Below are 19508 nucleotides of genomic sequence, written 5' to 3'. Positions count from 1 at the left end.
TGACATTTAATCATTTGGTTTTTGGTTTCTGGATTGAACCAAAAAAAAAGCTTAGCTTTAATTTATTTGACAGTTTTTTTTTTGTTGTTGTTGTTGAAAAAAAAGGATTTTTGTGACCATTTTGATTTGTGATGAAGACTATTTTGACAGTAGTTGTTTGTTTGGGATGTTTTTTTTTCTTCAAAAATTTTGTAATTTGAAACTTTCAGACCAAAAAAAAGAACAGAAGAAAATTTCAATCAAAAAATTGATCAGAAAATTTCTCTGGTTTGACAGAAAGAAATAATCATTATTAAAGTGGGAAAACGGAAAAAATTAAATGGTTGAACGAATTTTTCCATTAAAAGAATTTCGGAAACTATTCTCTCTCTTCAGCAAAAAAAAAAAAAGGTAGAATTTAAAAGCTTTAATGAACGAACGAATGAATTCTGGCTACATAAAACACCAGCCAGGCAGGTACCAGACCAGACCAGACCAGACCGACAAATAACTTAATGACACACTTTTTCCTGCAAAGGTAGAGAATGTAAATAAGCAGGTAAATGAAGAATGAATGTAAGTAAGTAAAGAAAAATCTTATTCACATAAATCGATCGATTGAGACTGAGTGTATTTTTTTACAAAAAAAATAAATTACCTGAGCTGTCATTTCCTCTATTTTTTTCTTCTTCTTTGAAAAATTTTTATATTAAAATTTTCTTTAAATTGACGAAAAACAACAACAAACGACATTCACTTGGGACGACTATATCAACCTTATAGACCAAAATACAAGAGGCAAACACAAACACATTTGAAATCGGAAATGAAAAATAAAAATTTTTCATATATTTTCCAGGAACTTTTTCATTTGACAAACACACCAATAGCGAGAGAAACTGAAATGAAAATATCATGTTTGTTTGTTTGTTTCGGAAAATTTTTCCCTGAAAGCAAAATTGTAAAAAAAAGAAACATACCATTATTTACAAACAAACACAGTAACAAACAAACAAACAAACATAGTTACGATGCTGTTGATGATGATTAATGATTATTCTGAATATATCCGTAGGTTTTCAGGTGTTTTTTCAAGGTGTGTATACTTGACTTTTATTATTTCGGTGAAAAAACAAGCAAGTGGGAAAGAAAACACAGTGTAGCAATGATGATGGATGAAGAGATTTTACATTTTTTTTCAAAATTCAAAAAAAAAATTACACCAAGTAGAAATAGCCAGCAAACTTAACACCGACAACAACAACGACAGTCCAGAAAAATATTATCCGGCTGCTTGGAAACCTGATTATGATGATGACACTAATCACACATACACCTTGCGACACTGACACCAAAAAAAACACACGATTCCCAGAACATGAACCAAAACAAACTGATGTTAAACGATGTTGAAAAATATCAACAACAAGAAAAAAAGATTTAATTAACACAAACGCACACACACGCACTGATTGACTGACTGAATGAATGAATGAATGGACACAACAACAACAACAAATTGGACAAGGAATTTTGTTTTTTAATTAAAAAAATTTTACATCAAAAAAAAATGAAACATGTGATATGATCATTATCATCATTTTGGTATATCACAATTTTGAACAAAAAAAAAAAAAGAAAAAACTCAAAGGGCTTTTAGTGAGAAAAAAAATGAAGAATTTATGAAATGTTGATGATGAAAATGGCCAATATCATCATGATGTTCATAATAAACTAAATTTGAAACAAAACAAAAACGAAAATTCTGCAGACAGAATCCATTCAAGAATATATTCGTTATCATACTGCTAGCAGCTAAAGAATTCTGTTTTGTGGTAGTAGTAGCGGTAATGATTCAATACTATAGCGAGATGCTTCTATCATTTTTCTCCCCAGAATCCATAAAACTACCATCAACAATACCACTAGTGAATAACGAAACCAAAAAAAAAAAAATATATAAATTACAGTTACATTAAACCCACACAGAAAAAAAACTGATAATTCTGAATCAGAATTCCAGAATTCTTTCCAAATAATTCATTTTCGTTTTTTGAAGAAAAAAATAAATTCATTTAAAAAATGACTACATTTTTTACAATAATTCATTTTGGTTGAATTTTCTGTAAAGTTTCTCTTCTTCTTTTTTTTGTTAAACGAATCTTTTTCTTCTTCTCTTCTGCTGACTGATCCATAGATTTATCATCTGCTCCAGCAAAGAAGAAAAAGAAAAAATCTGTCATTTTGGAAATGTAGAATGTTTTCTATTTTTTCCTCTGAATATTTGGATTTGATAGTTTTTTTTTCTTCTGTCCAAATCGTTTTTTGCGAAAATCAATCTTTTTTTCCAATTTAAAATCAATCAATCAATCAATCAATCAATCGATGAATGTCCGGGGAAAAAAATCATCTCCTCAAAGCTAATTATTTTGATCCAAAAAAATCCCATCCAGAATCCAGTTAATCATATTCAAATCAAAAGATCTTTGATTTGATTTGATTTTAATCAATGATTAAAATTACATAATAATAATAACACGGTGATTAGGAATTATTTATTATTGAGAAATGTCATTACATAATAATGATAATGTAATGCAAAAGTCAAATTTTTTGTTTGTTGTTTTCTCTTGTCCGGAAAATAACAATCACTTTTTTGCTTTTGCTTCTTTCTGCTTATTATTATTATCGACTTAAAGGGAAACTTTTTTTCTTTTCTTTTAAACAAATGTTATTACCGAACGGGGAGAAAAAATTTATTCAAATTTTTCTTCTTCGTTTGTTTACTTACTTGGTTATTTTTATCTCTTTTTTTTTCTTTCCTGTTGACATTTGAATAATAAGTGTGTTGTGTGTACTTTCGTAAGAGATTGTAGTCGAGACGCACTCACACTCACTCACTCAGTCTAATCACAGCTTAATGTAATGTTTATGTCATTTTCATGAGTGAAGAATCAAAGAATATCAGGAATATCAAGAATAAAAAACCGGGAATTCCAGCAATTTTAGTTGAATGAATAAATGAATGAATGATGATGATGAAGCGAAAAGAATCAATTTTTATTTGCATAATAATTTTTCTTCTGTGTTTCTTTATTCACTTTCACTGCTGATAATGTTGAAAAACGACTATTTTTATGGGAAAAATAAAAAAAAATTTCAACAGAATTAAAATTCCTCACACAGAATCGGGTCACATACAGAATATAATCGGTTCAAGAGAGAGAGAGAGAGAGAGAGAGAGAGAGAGAGGGTTGTTGACCGGGGAAAAAAAGAAGAATTTTTAAAACAAAAAAAAACCAACGGCATTCAATTTGATTGAATATCTAATCTTTTGGCTAAAGCTAATCATCTCTGTGTGCTTGGGTAATCAATGAAGCTGTTTTTTTTGGTGAAAGAAAAGAAATTCTTAAAGAATTTCTCAAAGAATTTCTTTTTTCTTTTCGGTTCTGATTTTGTTGTTGTTGTTGTCGGCATCAAACAATGATAATGATAATAATGATGGAAACAAAAAACAAATTCTTTGAATTCATTGGGTTTTTATATATCAAGAATATTCTGTTATCATCAATCAAATGGCCAATTTCAAAAAAATCGAAAAGAAAATGACTTTTTTTCTTGTTGTTGTTGATGATGTTATTCAATCATAAGATCGACCAGAAAGAAAAAAGAAAAACCCGAATAAGATCTTACCATCATCATCATCATCGAGAGAATCGAAAGAATTTTTGAACAAAACAAAAACAGGCCGCAAAAAACTAAGAAATTGTATACCAAAACAAGTTCCATTTCGAAAGGAATTTTCACTTTTCACTTTTTTTCAATTCTTTTAGTGACATAACCAACAAACAGAAAATATATTTTTTTCTCCTCTAGATTTACATTGTTATTTGAGTGAAGTGAAAAAAAAGGATTTTTCTTTGGTTCCAAATGTTCCATTTGGAATCAAAGAATATAAAAACCACACAGAAAGACACACACACACACACAGTGAATAAAAGAAACTAAGAATCAGTAAAGTTTCAATCTTCTCCTTTGAATTCATCATCATTTTTTTCGTTCAACTTTCTTCAATGATTCAATTTTTTTTTTTGATGTAATTCTTTTTTTTTCATTTTCTCTTTGAAATCACACATCATCATTATCATTAGTTTTATTTGATTTGATTTGATGAAAGAAATGATTCGTATAATCATTTTTCTCATCATCAAAATGATCTTGTTCAAAAACAACCAGAAATGAGAAAAAAAATCAAATTCTGGTAACATGTTTAAAGTGTAGTGTATTCTGTGTGTGTCTGTGTGTATAATTGTCGCCTTTTTTTCCATTAATGAATGAAAGAAATGAATGGATGATGAATTGAATTGAGTTGAGAAAAAAACAGAATATTCTCTGACAAATATGATATGTATTTGAATCAAAAAAAATATATGATTAATGTTCATTCTTGGATTTTAAACAAGATTTTTGTTTTTCACTCGTTGAATTTTCAAAGAAAGAAAGAAGAAAATGAATAAAAACTTGTCGAAATAAAGGGTTGCTGTTGTTTTTGGAGCAATGACAACTGAAGAAGAAGAAGGAGAAAGAGAATCATTGATTTTTTCTATAGTTTTTCTGACGAAAAAAAGAAACAAGAAGAATATTCTTCTGGAATTCCAGAAAAGGAAAGAATTTCTTCTTCTTCTTTCTTAATTTGTTTAGTTATTTTTTTTGGGGAAATTTCCCGGAAAAAACAAGAACAACGATTTTGAAATGCAGCAATGTGACACAATTGAGTGGAAAGAAGAAAAAAAGGTTGAAATCGACCGGCTAAACAAAAAAAAAAAAAAATAATAATAATTAACACTTGGTTGGCATACCAGGCATTTCGTCGATTCGTAATTCAAGAAAGAAGAAAAAAGAAAAATTGATTCGTTTTTTCTCGAATTCTTTGGGTTTTCTTTCGTTTCTTTTCTCTCTCAATTCTAAATACTTAAAAAACATTTTTCGAGTGAAAAAATTCAAAATAGGCCATTCATTTCATTCAATTTTTTCCCTCTCCTGATTGAAATATCTAGAAACCTACCTACCTTCATTTTGAATGAATAAATCGAAATTATCGTTTATGAATAAGTTTCTGTTTTCTCTATTGTGAAAAAGTTTCTGTTTTTTGTCTTCCTATTGTGAATTTACATACAAGAAGAAGAACGAGAAGAAAAATGTATTTCATTATCATCATCATTATTATCAATGATGATTATCAAACGAATGAATGAACATCAACAATGAGTATAAAAAAAATTCTTCAAAAAAGAAGAATATTCTACAACAAAACCTTTTCAGAATTGAAAATCATTGATTAACTTTTTCTCTCTCTCTCTCTCTCTCTCTCTCTCTCTCTCTCTCTCTCTCTCTCTCTCTCTCTCCATCTTCTTTTGATAAAACGGAATGGGGGAGAAATCGAGTGCGAAAACGGAATGGGGGGAGGAAAATGTTTGCATATTCATTATTCAAAAACACACATACACACATACAGGGTGTTTTTTTTCGATTTTATACACGATTCAATGACGAAAAAGAATGTAGAGCAAGTGAACGGAAAAAAGTTCAATACGGACATGGAGAAAATTAGCCCGAAAAAAAGGCAACTATTTCGACTTTACATGCATTTTTTTCTGTTATTTGGGATAGTTTTTTGTGAAGAAAAGAAAAGAAAATGTTTTTATTTATTCAAAAAAGAAAAAAAAAGAGAATCGAAGAATTCAAAGAATTGGAAATTTTCTGTTGTTGTTGAAGATTCCAGATGCATCATCAATGAGAAATTTGCCAGGAATTTTTTTCTTCATAGATAAAGATATTTAAACGAAAAGAAGAAAAAGATTGAATTGATGGAATGAATGAATGATTAGAAAAAGAAAGAGAAAGAAAATTACATTATTTTGGAAAGTGTGTTTTGAAATAGAGAAAGAAAATGGTAAAGATCGATGATTTTCATTGGAATTTTTCTTTGTTGTTGTTGTTGTTGTTGTTGTTTGAAATGAAATTACTTGGAAAGTTTCTCAGTGAATTAAATTTAACAACAACAAAGAAAAAAAAGATGCTAAAAAAGAAAATTTTAATTAATGATGATTGTGATTCAATTCAGCAACAAAGAGTTTAATAAAGTTTCCAAAACAAAACAAAAAAAAATTGAATTTAAAATAGTGGAAATTTTGCGAAAAATTTGTTCCCGGAAAATTTCCCAGCAAATGGCTATTTTAAAAAAATTCCAATCGAAGAATTCAATTTTGAAATTGAATTTGAAATTGATTTTTTCGTTTTTTTTTGTCAATTTTGTTGACATTTGACAGAATTCAAGTGACTGGAAGTTAGACAAAATATCGATTAAAACAAAGAATCTCATCAAAAAAAAGGTTTATTTTCTCTCACTCTCCAAATGTCAAACAAACAAAACTAATGTTATTCAGTATATTCAATGTCAATATTGAAGTTAAGAGAACCTGGTATAAGGTAAGTGTGTGTTGAATAAGTCATTCGATAAAAAGTAAATTGATTCAAAGTAACGTTTTTTTTTATTTTGGCAAAAAAAAGAAAAGAATTTCGATTCGGGAAAATAAAAAAAGTAACATTCTTCAAGAATTCAAGAATAAAGAATCCATTTCGTTTGTTTGTTTGTTTGTTTGTTCATCAACACATTGTCGATATTGTTCATTCTGGATACTGGATTCTGGAAATTCTGGAAATTTTGTTTTTGTTAATTCGGAATTTTTCTTTCGAAAAAACAAAAAATTCTTGTTTTTTTTTCACTTTACTTTTACGAATTTTTTTTCAAAAATTCTTAAAGAATCTTCAAAACAATCAGCCAATATAGAAAACATAATGAAAAAGAAACGAAGAAAGAAAGATTAATGGTATTTTCGCTTGTTTTTTTTTGTTTAAAAAACAAAAATATTATTAGTGTCATCACAAGGATTTTGGATTATATCGATATCTTTTTTTGGTCTGTTTGTTTAACAATGACAACAACAACAAGGAACAACAACAAAACGACAAAATTGATGAAAAAAAAATATTTTCTTATTTTCTTATTTCGATTTTATTATTGAATTTTTTCTGTTTTTCTGTTTCGTTGCGCCATCCAATAAAATAATATCCATTATTCTGGTTCTATAATGCAACAGAACACACAGAATCCAGAATCCAGAACACAGAACACACACAGAATTGGATAAATTGTCTTATTGTTTTTCTTTCTTTGTTTTTTGCAAAGATTTTTATTCATTTTTTCTTATTCTGTGTGTTTCGTTCGTTTTTCTTCCGATTGATTGGAAATTTTTTTTGTTTGCTTCAAAAATAAAAAGATTTTCATTCATTTTTCGATAAACAAACAAAACAAACAAGAAGAAAAATCCAATATATTTTTCTTCCAATTTTTATTATTTTATTGCCTAATGCTATTTTGTTGTTGTTGTTGTTGTTGTCGATATTGTTGTTGTTGTTGTTGTTGTTGTTGAAAGCTATCAATAAAGCAATTCTGTCATCATCGTTCATCATCATCATCATCAGTTTATATTATTATTATTATTATTGTCTTCCGTTTTCGCACAATAATATAATAATAATAATATATATCCTTTAAATAAAATTGTAAGAACAACAACAACAACAAACAACAACAACAAAAACAGCAACAACAACAACAACAAAAACAGCAACAACAACAACAACAATATCATCATAGTGACATTACATATTTCGCCATTTTGCTATGGGCTTTTATTTTCAAGTTACAAGGATTTTCATTTCAGAAATATATTTCTCGAGGTTGTTGTATTTGCACAATATGTTTGTGTGTCTGGAGTGTAAACGAAATGGGAGTAAAAATGTCCAGTGTTTTTTTTTCGGCTGCTGCTGTTACAGTTTTTTAAACAAACAACAACAACAACGAAACAACAAAAACAATCAAGAAATATAGAAAAAAAACATATCAATAATAATAAGTGAAGAGGAGCGTAGCAGAAAAAAAAACCAATCAATAATTATCGATGAGTATTTTCCTTGCAACCGAATCACTGCAATCATCGATGATGATGATGATTATTGAATGGAAAAAATCTATTACTGTTATTATTGTTTCCTGAACCATACAAAACAAAAGAAAAAAGAGAAAAATATCGATACTTTATTTATGAATTTTGCATCGTTTTGCTGTTGTTGTTGTTGTTGCTGCTGATGTAATAATGTAAGGAGGGAATGAGAAAAAGAAAAGTTTCTCGTAATTAATATTCTCATTCCTGCTGTGTGTGTAAGTCGAAGATTTTTTTTTTTTTTTTTTTTTTGGAAAATTTCCCGGAAAAAAATCTTTCACTAAATGATAATGTCAATGAACCAAAGAAAATGCCGTAAAGTTTTTTTTTGAAACGAAAAAAAAATGTTATGGCTATTTTGTGGTGATTATAATGGTGTCGATATTGAAAAAAAAAACAAAATCCTTTTCCCCCTTCCTCCCCCACTCAAATGGATCATTTCTTTTGTAACCATGGTTTTTTCCTCAAAAATATCATCATTAAAAATAACGACAATTTCCTCCCCCTCCAGAATCCCAGAAGCCAACTGTGTTGATGATGATTTTCTCAACCAAGAAAAAAAGGAAAAAAAATCCATCCCAATTCGTCCATCACTTTTTTGACTATCGAAAAAATTATTGATGAATCTTTTCGGTTGTTTTTTGCTATTTCCATCAGATTCCTGAATTCAATATTCTTCTTGCTTGTCACAAATGCAATGTACGGAATTGTCCGCCCACTTGTTTTCTTGTTCCCGCCCCTCCAATTCTTAATCTAAATTAATTATGACAAATCAAAAATGATGATAATGATAATGACAACGGCTACGAAAAATTAATTATTATTAATGTTCATTTGAATTGATTTCGATTCCATTCCATTCTCATTTCATTCATTTTCGTTTTTATGAAATTCAATCTACAAATGTGTCGAGTTTCTTCGCTTCTTTCGCTGCTTTAGACCAAAAAGGAAAAGAGAAAGCAAAATTGCTGTTGTTGTTGTTGTTGTCAAATTTGTCGTCGTCATCATCATCATCATAGTCAACCAGCAAAGTGAAGTTAAGCGAAAAGTTATTTATGATGATGATGATTTTTGGCTGCATAATCGCTGTCGTTGACGAAAATTCAAATGTCTTCAAGCATTTTTTCGACGACTATTTCCACTTCACATCATTTTAATCCCCGAGAAAAGAAGAAAATAAAAATAAAGCTCATCATCATCATTTGGAGATGTGCGAAAGCAAAAAAAAAAATCAATTTCTTCAGAAAATTTGGTTTTGTTTCCGGTTTTTTAAAGCAATTTTTTTTTCGGAAAATTTCTGGTTTTTCCGGAATAATTCCGGGATTTTTTTCAGAAATTTGGTACTTTCAATGTATAAATAGGAGAATCAAAGAAGTTTCTCTTTTGTCAACTACATAGAAAATCAATCAATCAAATTAAATCAATTTGATATTCTCAGAAAAAGAAGAAAAGAAGAAAAAAGAAGAAGAAAAAGCCAAAGAAAATTCCTCAGCCAAAAAAAAGAATGTCACAAGCCACTTATTGATTATAAGGATTATTATTTTTCAGGGATTCAATCATCTTTGCATCAAGCATCAATCAAATGCATCATCTTTGTGAAAAGCATCATTAAGATTTGCTTGACCTTTTCTGTTTTGTTTTGTTGTTTTTCTTTTTTGCTTAATTCATTTCATTGCATATATTGGATTCCATTCGGTATAATATTTGCTTTTTTTTCGATCAATCGATTGATTATTGATGTTTTTTTTTCTTTGATTTTTCTTCTTTTTTTTGGTTCTGATTAAAGCCGGCAAACTACAAACTACAAACGAAAACAACAACAACAACAACAAACGAAACAACAACAACAACAATCGAAACAACAACAACAACAACAACAAGAATATTCTTTTTTTTTCTTCATAAGGATCCACTTAATAATAATTTTTGTTGTTGTTGTCGATGATGATATTTGATGACCCAAAAACAAAAATCAATTCCATTTGGAATGCAAAAAAATGAGCGAGCCAAAACGAATGTAAAATTAGATCAAATAACAGCAGAATAATGCCAGAATGCAATGTCTTATTTGTTTTTCGTTTTTTCTTCTTTTTCTTTTTCCTGAATTTAAGCAAAACACACACACTTGATATGTTCGATAGTCAATTGAGAATGTGAATCTTGAATCTAGGAAAATTCTTTTTCTGTGATCCACTTTACACAAACAAACAAACGAAATAAGAGGAACTAAGAAAAACAACAAGAAAATTGCATAGAGATGTAATCGGCAGTCATCGTTGATGTTTTCATTTTCTTTGCCTGTTCTTCGCCTGTTTGTTTTTTTCCTATTTTGTTTTCAAGTTTAGTTTTTCTCGTTTTGTTTGTTATCGATCTCTATTTTTTGAAGATAATTTGTTCAAATAATGATGTAATGATCATCATTGATGATCAATACTGATAATGATAATAACCATAATCATTGAATGATTTTTTCTTCTCCTTCTTCTTCAAATCAAAATGGTAAGATAAGATTGAAAATCTGTTTGATTTGAAATGTTTGAATAATAACATCTTTATTCAGTCACTTTTCAGTCATTAGAATAGAGAGAAGAAGAAACACATTAATCATTCCAGATTCGAAATTGTCTTTTTTCGTTTTGTTTTTTTCTACTACAAATTCAAATTGACAATCAAAACTTTTTTTCCAAACAAAAAACAAAAGAAGAAGAAGTAGAAATTCTCCAATTTTGTTTCTCTGGGGTTAAATTACTTATTATTACTGTTACTGTTGTTGATGTTATTGATACTTTTTTTATCAATTTTCAAGAATAAAAATAAGAGACAAACACACAAAGAATCGATATTCTCATTTTACTTACTTCAAAAGATTCCAGAATAAGATTTCTTCGTTTTTACTCTTGCCAAAGAAGAAGTGAATCTCACTTAATGAAAAGAAATCTGATGGGAATCAGGATGGTGATGCTTTTTGGAATTTTATTTCATCAGTGAAACAAAAAAAATATCATTTTTTTCTGTGTCCGTTTCATCAATTTTTGTTTTGTTTTTCTGGGTGCAATTTGCTCTGTCTGTTGTTTTTCTGTGACCACCAGAAAATGTCAAACGAAAATTAATTACATTTTTTCTGTTGTTTTGTTTCTGGCCAAAAATGTGATATTATAATATTCATTATACAAAAGAAAAAGAAATGCGCTTAATAAGCATTTTTTTGTGTTATGGTCAGTTTAACCTAACCTAGCATTAAACTTGTAAGTCAGCCTAACCTGACCTCATTGAACTAAATGAAAAGAAAAGTTATGCAGTGAAAAGTTTTGTGAACAGAAAACAGAATCCAGAATTTTATCGTTGAAAAATCTATTAAAATTTTTTGCCAGATGTCGTCCAGAATTCTTGCTTTGTTTTGTTTATTCTGGAAGCCAAGAATCCAAAGGCAAGTAACCACACATTATTCTTATTCATTATCATATCATCATCAAACAGAATCTGACAGAAGAATTTTCCTTCCAGAATAACAAAAAAAAACGTTAAATTCTTCTTCTGGGCAGAAAAACTTTTTTCAAACAAACAAAACAAAAAAAGTTTACAAAACTTCATCGATCGATCGATTTGTAAGCCACAATTGTTGAAAATATAGTTGAAATCAACAACAACAGCAAAAAATTAATTATGAAATGTTGGTCGATTGAAGAAACTTTTCGGAAAAAGTTTTCGGAAAGAAAAAAAAATGTAAAATTCATTCAAATGAATGAATGGAAAAAAACTTTACAAAAATTAAAAATCCTATTCAAAAATGTTCAACAAGGATTATTAGGAAAAAATTGATGAAAAAACATTCATTCATTCATCTGATTTGATTGCAGCATGGATGAATCGATAAAATTTGTTGTTGCTGCTGTTGTTGAATAATGAATGATGCTTTTGATGAAAAAGTGTTTTCGAAATAAGCAAACAAGAAAATGAAAAATTTCAAAATGTTCAAAAAACGAAAACAAGTGTAAATCGAGTGCAAAGAAAGTTTTCGAAAGTTCACTAAAGCTTGTCTTTTTTCATTGAAAAATTGTGCACGAAAAAACAGCAACAGAATCGCGAACAAAACAGAATCACTAACAGAACAGAATAAAGATTCTTGTTGTTGAACCAAAGAACAGAATTGTGAAATTTAATCATTTCGCTGTCGTTGTTGTTGTTGTCGTTGTTATTATTATTGCATAACAAAGATGTTAAGCAGATCAAATTTTTTTTTTCTATGGGAAAAAAAATGTTGTTTTGAATGAAAATCAAAATGATCAAATAACATTCCAAAATAATTTATTTATTTTTTTTTAAAAATTTTTTCGAAACGAAAATTACAGGTAAAAATCAGGTAATGAGGTGGGGATGGTGGGGTTGATTGGTAAGTTCGATTAGTTAGTTATTATTGATAATTATCCGGTACAGTACCATTCAAAATATGTTGATTAATCAATTTAACTTTGAAACAAGATTTTTGTTCACTTTCCAATTCAAATAATAATAATGTATTAATATCATCATTGAAATTAAACCAAACATTTGGTATATATAATGTTATTTGTGGTCCCATAACTGGCCAATAACGACCTAAATTATGACCATTTAAAAATGCTTGTCCTTTTCGAGAACAACTACGAACATCAAGAAACCATTCTCGCTGGCGATCCTTATCGGTCATATTGAATACACCTAAATAGAATGCAGGACGAAGGTTGAATGTACGTTCAGGACAATCATTCATACAATCATCATTGGATTTTTCTTCATTTCGGTTATTCAACAATCGATTTTGTTGTTGTTGTTGTTGTTGTTTTCGTCGTTGTTGTTGTTTCATTGATTTTCGATATCCAATCGAAACAGTATCGATTATTGTTGACCAATTATAAAATAATGGATATTGTTTCCATTTTTTTAATAAACGATTACCTAATGTTACATTACCAACAATTCCCTTTCACATATAACGTAATGTTGATGATGATTATATAAGAAAAATGAAAGAAAAATAAAAGAAAATTAATAAATTTTTTTTTGTTTGTAAATTCTTCTTTTCGTAGAAATAATAATAATAATAATCCAAGTTTACTAAAAATAAAAATAAAAATACTAAGTACTTTTTCAATTTACTTGATTGCATCATCATAATAATAATAATAATAATAATTCTTTATGATATTATTATTATTATTGGGAAACTTTATTATTATTATTAGAATTTGATCGTAATCAATTTTTTTCTTCGTTTTTGTTGTTGCTTTTCAGGAACATTTCTTAAATATCTTGAAAGATTTTCTCTCTCTCTCTATCTCTTCCTATATTTATGGATTTAAATCCCTCTATATATCGTATTTTAGTTTCACCATTTTCTCTCTCTCTCTCTCTCTCTCTCTCTCTCTCTCTCTCTCTCTCTTATCTAATATCCTATTCTTCATCACGACAAAGATCATTAATTGCTTCAGATTCTTTTTCTTTTTCTTTTTCATTTTTGGGTTCCTTAAGTATATTAAATAGAAAATAAAGACAAAACCAGAATAGTAAGACAACCAAAGAAAAAAAAGTTCATCGTCAATCACACACTTTAAACCGAATTTTATCGTCGTCATCATCATCATTATCATTGGTTTTAGTTTGGTTTTGAAATTATCCAAAATGATAATGAAGAAAAAGAAAAAAAAAGAAGAAGAAGAATCAGAAATAAATTCTGAAAGAATTTTTTGCCCCACAATTCTAATAAACTTTTCCGTAAACTTTTCGGGTTTTTTAATGTTCCACGAAATAAAAAACTAAACTTTTTTTTCCGGTTTTTTTTTGTTTTGTTTCAGCAGAAATAAAATTCCTGAAAAATAAATTGATATGGTTGGGTCGAGAGAAGAAGAGAAGAAGATTAAATTGACGATGGATGGTTATCGATTGGTTTTTTGGTTTTGAACAACAAATAAATTTCGATTAATCTTTTGCTAGTTTCATTTGATGTTTTGGCTTTTGGTTGCTTTTTTTCAAACAAAAGCAAAAGGTTTGATCTGACTGCCTGGATCAATTTATTTTCAACCAAACGAAAACAAAACACTCAGGAACATTTTATATCCACAAATGTAACGACTGGACATGAATTACCAGAGAATTTTTGAAGCAAAATTCATTGAATATCCGAGATTTTAGAGATTTTTCATTTGATTTCAATCAATAATTATGAAACCAAACAAACGAAAAAAAAGATTTAAAAAGCCACACTGACACTCATTCAGCTTATTAACTTTAGTGAATTTTTGTTTTTTGTTTTGGTTTTTCAAACAATAAAAAAGAGATAATAATTACCGATGAAATAATTGATTGATTTTCGAATCGATTAATCATAAATAATGTCTGTCTTTCTGTTTGTCTGTCTGTTCGGTGTGGCGTGGATATCATAAATCATTAAACATCATCGCTAAATAGAGAGAGAGAGAGAGAGAGAGAGAGAGAGAGAGAGAGAGATAAAAAGGAAGGAAATGATAAATTTTGATGATTTTTTTTCATTTAATTTCATCAATTTTTTCTTTGATAAGTCTGGCCGGATATTTTTTTTTGACGACATCCAATTCATTGATTATATCGATTCCCGGACAAATATTCTGTACACTCTCTCTCTCTCTCTCACCCGATTATGTCAAAAATCTATTTTAATGAAATCATCATTTTGATGATGATTATAATGATGTAACATCTGGCGGCTACTGTATGGATATTTATTATCAAACATTTTTTTTGCATCCAAAACAAATTTGTTGTTGTTGTTTGTTGATGCTGATGAAGATACTGTCAAATGATGTGATATTTTTTTTAGGGGGGGGGGGCAATGATGATGATAAATTCTGGATTCTGTTCATCTGGATGAACAAGAGAAAAATGTTCAATAAAGTCCAATCGATTGATCAATCGACAAAGAAATTTCCTGGGAAAAATGTTTTGCAACCAGAAAAAATATGATGATGATGATGATGATGATTTATATGATTAGAAGAAGAAAAAAACGTATTTATCATTCATTTTCAAACATCACATGAAAATTATAATGGTGGATGTACAAATGTAAGGATAACTTAACCTAATCTAAACAACAACAACAACAACAAAACTTTGATAGCAGCTTTGAATTGCCAAAATGGATCAAAAGTCACCAGAAAACCAGAAAATGTAAGCAACATAGCAGAACAGAAATGAATGAATGAACAGAACAGAGAATATCTCATTCATTCATTCATTATATGTTTGTTGTTACATTACTTTAATTAGTTTTGATTAATTTTACTAATTTTGTTCTCTTTTGACAAACAAGATAGCCCAAAACAACAAAAACAGAAAACAAAACAAACATTTATCAACAGAAATTCAAAGTTAAATAACAACAACAACAAAGAATAGAGATTTTTCTTCTGGTGATAATAAACTTGGCCCATCTCTCTCACACACACACTCTCTTTATCTTTTTTTTCGGTTGACAATATCATGACATCCAAACAAAACAAAACAAACAGACTGAAAAAAAATGACAAAAGTCACTTGGCCACTTGGTGTTTCCAGCAACCAGCAACCAGAAACAAAACAAACATTAATTTCTTTCATAATAACTCATTCACAAAAAAAATCCTAAAAAACTTATCAATTTTTTTGTTTTGTTTTTTTTCCTGGTGGATTTTATCAATGTAACAAGATAAGGCAAACCACTCATCGAATGAATGGTTATCATGGTAATGTGTCAAAATAGAAAAACATTCAAAATAAAAAACACTAACCTTTAATTCAGGTTTGGATGTACAACAAGCATGACCTTGATTTTCAACCAACAAACCAATTCGATCACCAATTTTTAATGAATTTAATGGTGTTTTATGTATCATATCCATACGTGTTAATGTTGAACGATAATATTCATTTACAAATACCAGCGAGCGATCATGTAATTCAGTTATATTTAATAATATTGGATCAGATGGATAAAAATCTAATTCATATTCATAATAAATAAAACCATGTCGTAGGGAGATTTGTTCAAATGTTAATGGTAATTCGGATTCAATTGGTTTGATTTGATTTGATTCATCCATATCGATGAGAGAATTTTCAAAATTTGAATGATTTTTGATCAATTGAAAAATATCGATTAGAAAATCCATTCGAATGATTTTTTCTTCTTGATCGATTTTTTCATTGAACTTTGGTTCATCAATAATGATTTCATTGCTGGTATAGGAAATATTACTGGAATCGATTGATCTTTTTGATAATGGTGGTACATGGGTGAAATACTGAAAGAGAGAGAGAGAGGGTCAAAATCAATCAATCAATCAATAAAAATGAGGGGGTGGAAAATTCACACATTGAATTCAATTGATCGATATTTGACTGAAGTGGATGGGAAAAAGAATCAAACACAAACCTTTTGAATAATTTTACGTATAGCAAAATATAATGGACGTAATTGACCATATTCACCAATTGGTGCAACATAATCATAACTAGTTGTCATTGGTGCTGATTGTTCACCCCAATAACCAAAATAACCATTCATAAATCCAAATGATGTACCACCATGATACATATAGCTAATTTTGTATTTTTGGTTGTTTTGTAATTATTATTTTATAAAAAATCAAATTACAAATTACAAAATTACTTACAAATTAACTGATGCATTTAATGCTAACATTTGATCAAATGTTTTAGTTATTGGTTCTACCGAAGCGGTTTGATGTTTAGAACCCCAACAATCAAACCAAACAGTATAATATTCACTATTAACTAATGGTCCATTATCAGAATAAATATTCTGTGCATCAAATGATTTACTTATATTAGCACCAGGACCAAAATCAATTGTAGGATAAACATTATCAATTGTACCATGTATAAGATAAGATTTATTATTACCATCAACAGTAAATAATAATAAATCATGACCAAGATAAAAACGAACTATATCACGTAACCAAACTTTATATTGATCATCATCAATTATAAATGATCCATATTCATTTTCAATTTGTGCCATTATAATTGGACCACCATTTTGATATAAATATGGTTTTAATAATGGTAACATTTTTGAATACCATTGGTGTACATAATGTAAAAATAATGGATCTGATGTACGATATTGCATTGTGGAATTTTTTGATGCTAACCAATATGGTAAACCTGACTATAGTATTGGGAAAAGTTTCCAGGAAGTTAATTTTAAAAAAAATATTTATGAAAAAAATTTCTTACATTATCACGTTCAGCCGCAATAAATGGACCTAAACGAACAATAACCAACAGATTTGTTTGTTGTGCTAATTGAAAATATTTTAAAAAATTTAAATTTCCTTTGAAATCAAAGATTTCGGGTTCTGGTTGATGTGAACTCCATTCAATGTAGCTATTGTTTTGGTGTTTTTCATTTGGTTTTTAGGTTTTTGTTTTTGGGAAAATGTCAAGAATATTCCGGTTATTTGTTTTTTCAAATTTCATCTTTCTTACGTTTGTATTGCATTCAAGCCACCTTGTCTGGCTTTTTGTAAACGATCCAACCAATATTGTTCTGGTATACGAAAATAATGCATTGAACCGGATACATAACGAAATGGTTCACCATCTTTCCGGAATATTCCTTCGTTTTCATCAATTGTAAATGTACGTTGATTTGGCTAATTTTGAAAAAAAACGAGAAAAATGAGAAAAATGAAATTTAATACGACAAAACAAAGCAGAAAAAAAAACAATAAAACAAAACTTCAAAAGTGAATCATAAATTCCAGGTAAATTCCAATAGAAATACTCAATTAAACGAAGAAACTTTCCGGAAAGAAAAACCCTCATTATGATAATCATCATGATAATAAACTACATTTTGAAAAAATGAATTTCATTTCATTTTTTTAACAGTAGATTCGGGTGCGGTTATTATTTATTTGCTATAGTTTTGGCTAGTAATGGCGGTAATCCATGAAAATTTCAATGAGAAGAAAAAAAAAGATAATGGGAATTGAGGGTTAAAAAAAATGAAATGAACCGAAAGAAAAAAGGAGAGAGAGAAAAAAGGATTTTCCCTAATGATGATGATGATGATGATTGGAAACTTTCGGGAAAAGAATGAAGAAGAAAAAAAAACTTAATCAGATTTATTGGAAATTTTTCTTCTTTTGATTTCTATCTTGAATAACTACATAGGTATTACTGTTGATGGGAAAACATTTTCAAAAAAATCAAAAAATCTAGAAATCATCATCATTGAATCACTGAATATCGATATTTGAATTGAAAATGGAATCGAGATCGTTTCCGAGAAATTTCCCAAAAATTTAGGTCAACCCAAAAACCAAAAAAAAACTGAAACGAAAAATCCAATTTTGATTCGGGAAAGAATATGATAATAAAAAAGGGTTGTAACCAGAAAAAAAATTTTCAGAATCTTTTTCTGGAATTTTTTTTTCACGAATAAATTAAGAGATTCAGCAACAACAACAGAATTATACTGGATATTATCATAATAATAATGAAAAAAAAATAGAAACTTACCGAAGAATTGGCCAAACCTAAACCGAAGAAAATGAGAAAAATTTTCGGGAACATTTTTTTTTTGAAATATTTCTTTCAGTTCAAGATTCCAAAATGGTTTTGTTTGTTTTTTCGGTTTTCAATCAAACCAGGAGAAAACTTGCCGGAAAAAATTTAATTAAAAAAAAAATGATGACGTTCGGTTTTGAAAAACTTTTGAAAGTTAATAATTTTTTTATTTGGCCCGTATCAATAGCCGAAATATGAATTTTGTAGAAAAAATTAACGATGATGAAAACCCGTAGGCATTTTTTTCTTATTCTGAACGCCAAAAATTTTCAATCATCAAAGTTTTTTTCTGGTTTTGATGGATCGATTTCTACACACAGTGTTTAAAATTGATTTTGATTGAAAGTTCAACTAAAAAAAGCAGATTTCGATGGAAAAACTGAAATAAATTTAATCAAATGGAAAAAACAAAAACAGAAAACTTCAAAAGGTAAAATTGAAAATTGAAAATTGAAAAGAAAATTTGATGAAATGAAAAATTCAATGAATTTTTTGTTGTTGTTGTTTTTATTTCACGAAAAACAAACTCGGTGATTTCATTTTTATTTCGTTGATTGGAAAATGGTAAACAACAACAACCGATGACAACATCCATTGAGTTAATATCGTAGTTTTGATTGATTGATTTGATTTGATTGATAGAAATCATCCTCAACAAATATTCAAAATTTTATGTTTGATAAAAATTTATCGACAATATCACTCTGATGATAATGATTTTCTTTTAAAAATTGATTGGCAAAGCATCAAAGAAGGAGAAGGAGAAGATCAATGAACGAATTGATAAAAGTTAATTATGGATGGATGGATGGAAGGATTTTCTTTGATTTTATCATTTGGTTGGTTGGTTGGCTGGTACTTGAAACAAAA

At 28.4% G+C, this 19508-nt stretch overlaps 1 protein-coding gene across 1 annotated transcript; it reads right to left on the bottom strand.

Moving 5' to 3' along the window:
- Positions 1-12333: 12333 nt before the first annotated feature.
- On the bottom strand, positions 12334-19254 carry LOC113789171 (beta-galactosidase-like). The gene is made up of 7 exons (XM_027338667.2): positions 18591-19254; positions 17553-17719; positions 17301-17451; positions 16712-17232; positions 16471-16636; positions 15827-16339; positions 12334-13005 (listed from the first exon to the last, which is right to left on the bottom strand). Exons 1-7 carry the CDS (start codon positions 18642-18644, stop codon positions 12457-12459), a joined length of 2121 nt encoding a protein of 706 aa, XP_027194468.2. The 5' UTR covers positions 18645-19254; the 3' UTR covers positions 12334-12456.
- Between the last annotated feature and the right edge of the window lie 254 nt (positions 19255-19508).

The sequence above is a fragment of the Dermatophagoides pteronyssinus genome, unplaced genomic scaffold, assembly GCF_027571235.1.
Source record: "Dermatophagoides pteronyssinus isolate colony J.1.1.1.1 unplaced genomic scaffold, Derpt_VIB-CSIC_2022.12 sq0038, whole genome shotgun sequence".
Taxonomy (NCBI): domain Eukaryota; kingdom Metazoa; phylum Arthropoda; class Arachnida; order Sarcoptiformes; family Pyroglyphidae; genus Dermatophagoides; species Dermatophagoides pteronyssinus.
This window is presented reverse-complemented; position numbering and strand designations above follow the sequence as displayed.

What these genes read in the sequence shown, in the direction of transcription:
- LOC113789171 (XM_027338667.2), bottom strand. Translation starts at nt 18,644, where the DNA reads ATGTTCCCGAAAATTTTTCTCATTTTCTTCGGTTTAGGTTTGGCCAAT. An exon ending in TAGGTTTGGCCAATTCTTCG is followed by an intron (nt 17,720 to 18,590) that starts GTAAGTTTCTAT and finishes TTTCAAAATTAG; the next exon opens with CCAAATCAACGTACATTTAC. An exon ending in GGCTTGAATGCAATACAAAC is followed by an intron (nt 17,452 to 17,552) that starts GTAAGAAAGATG and finishes CCAAAACAATAG; the next exon opens with CTACATTGAATGGAGTTCAC.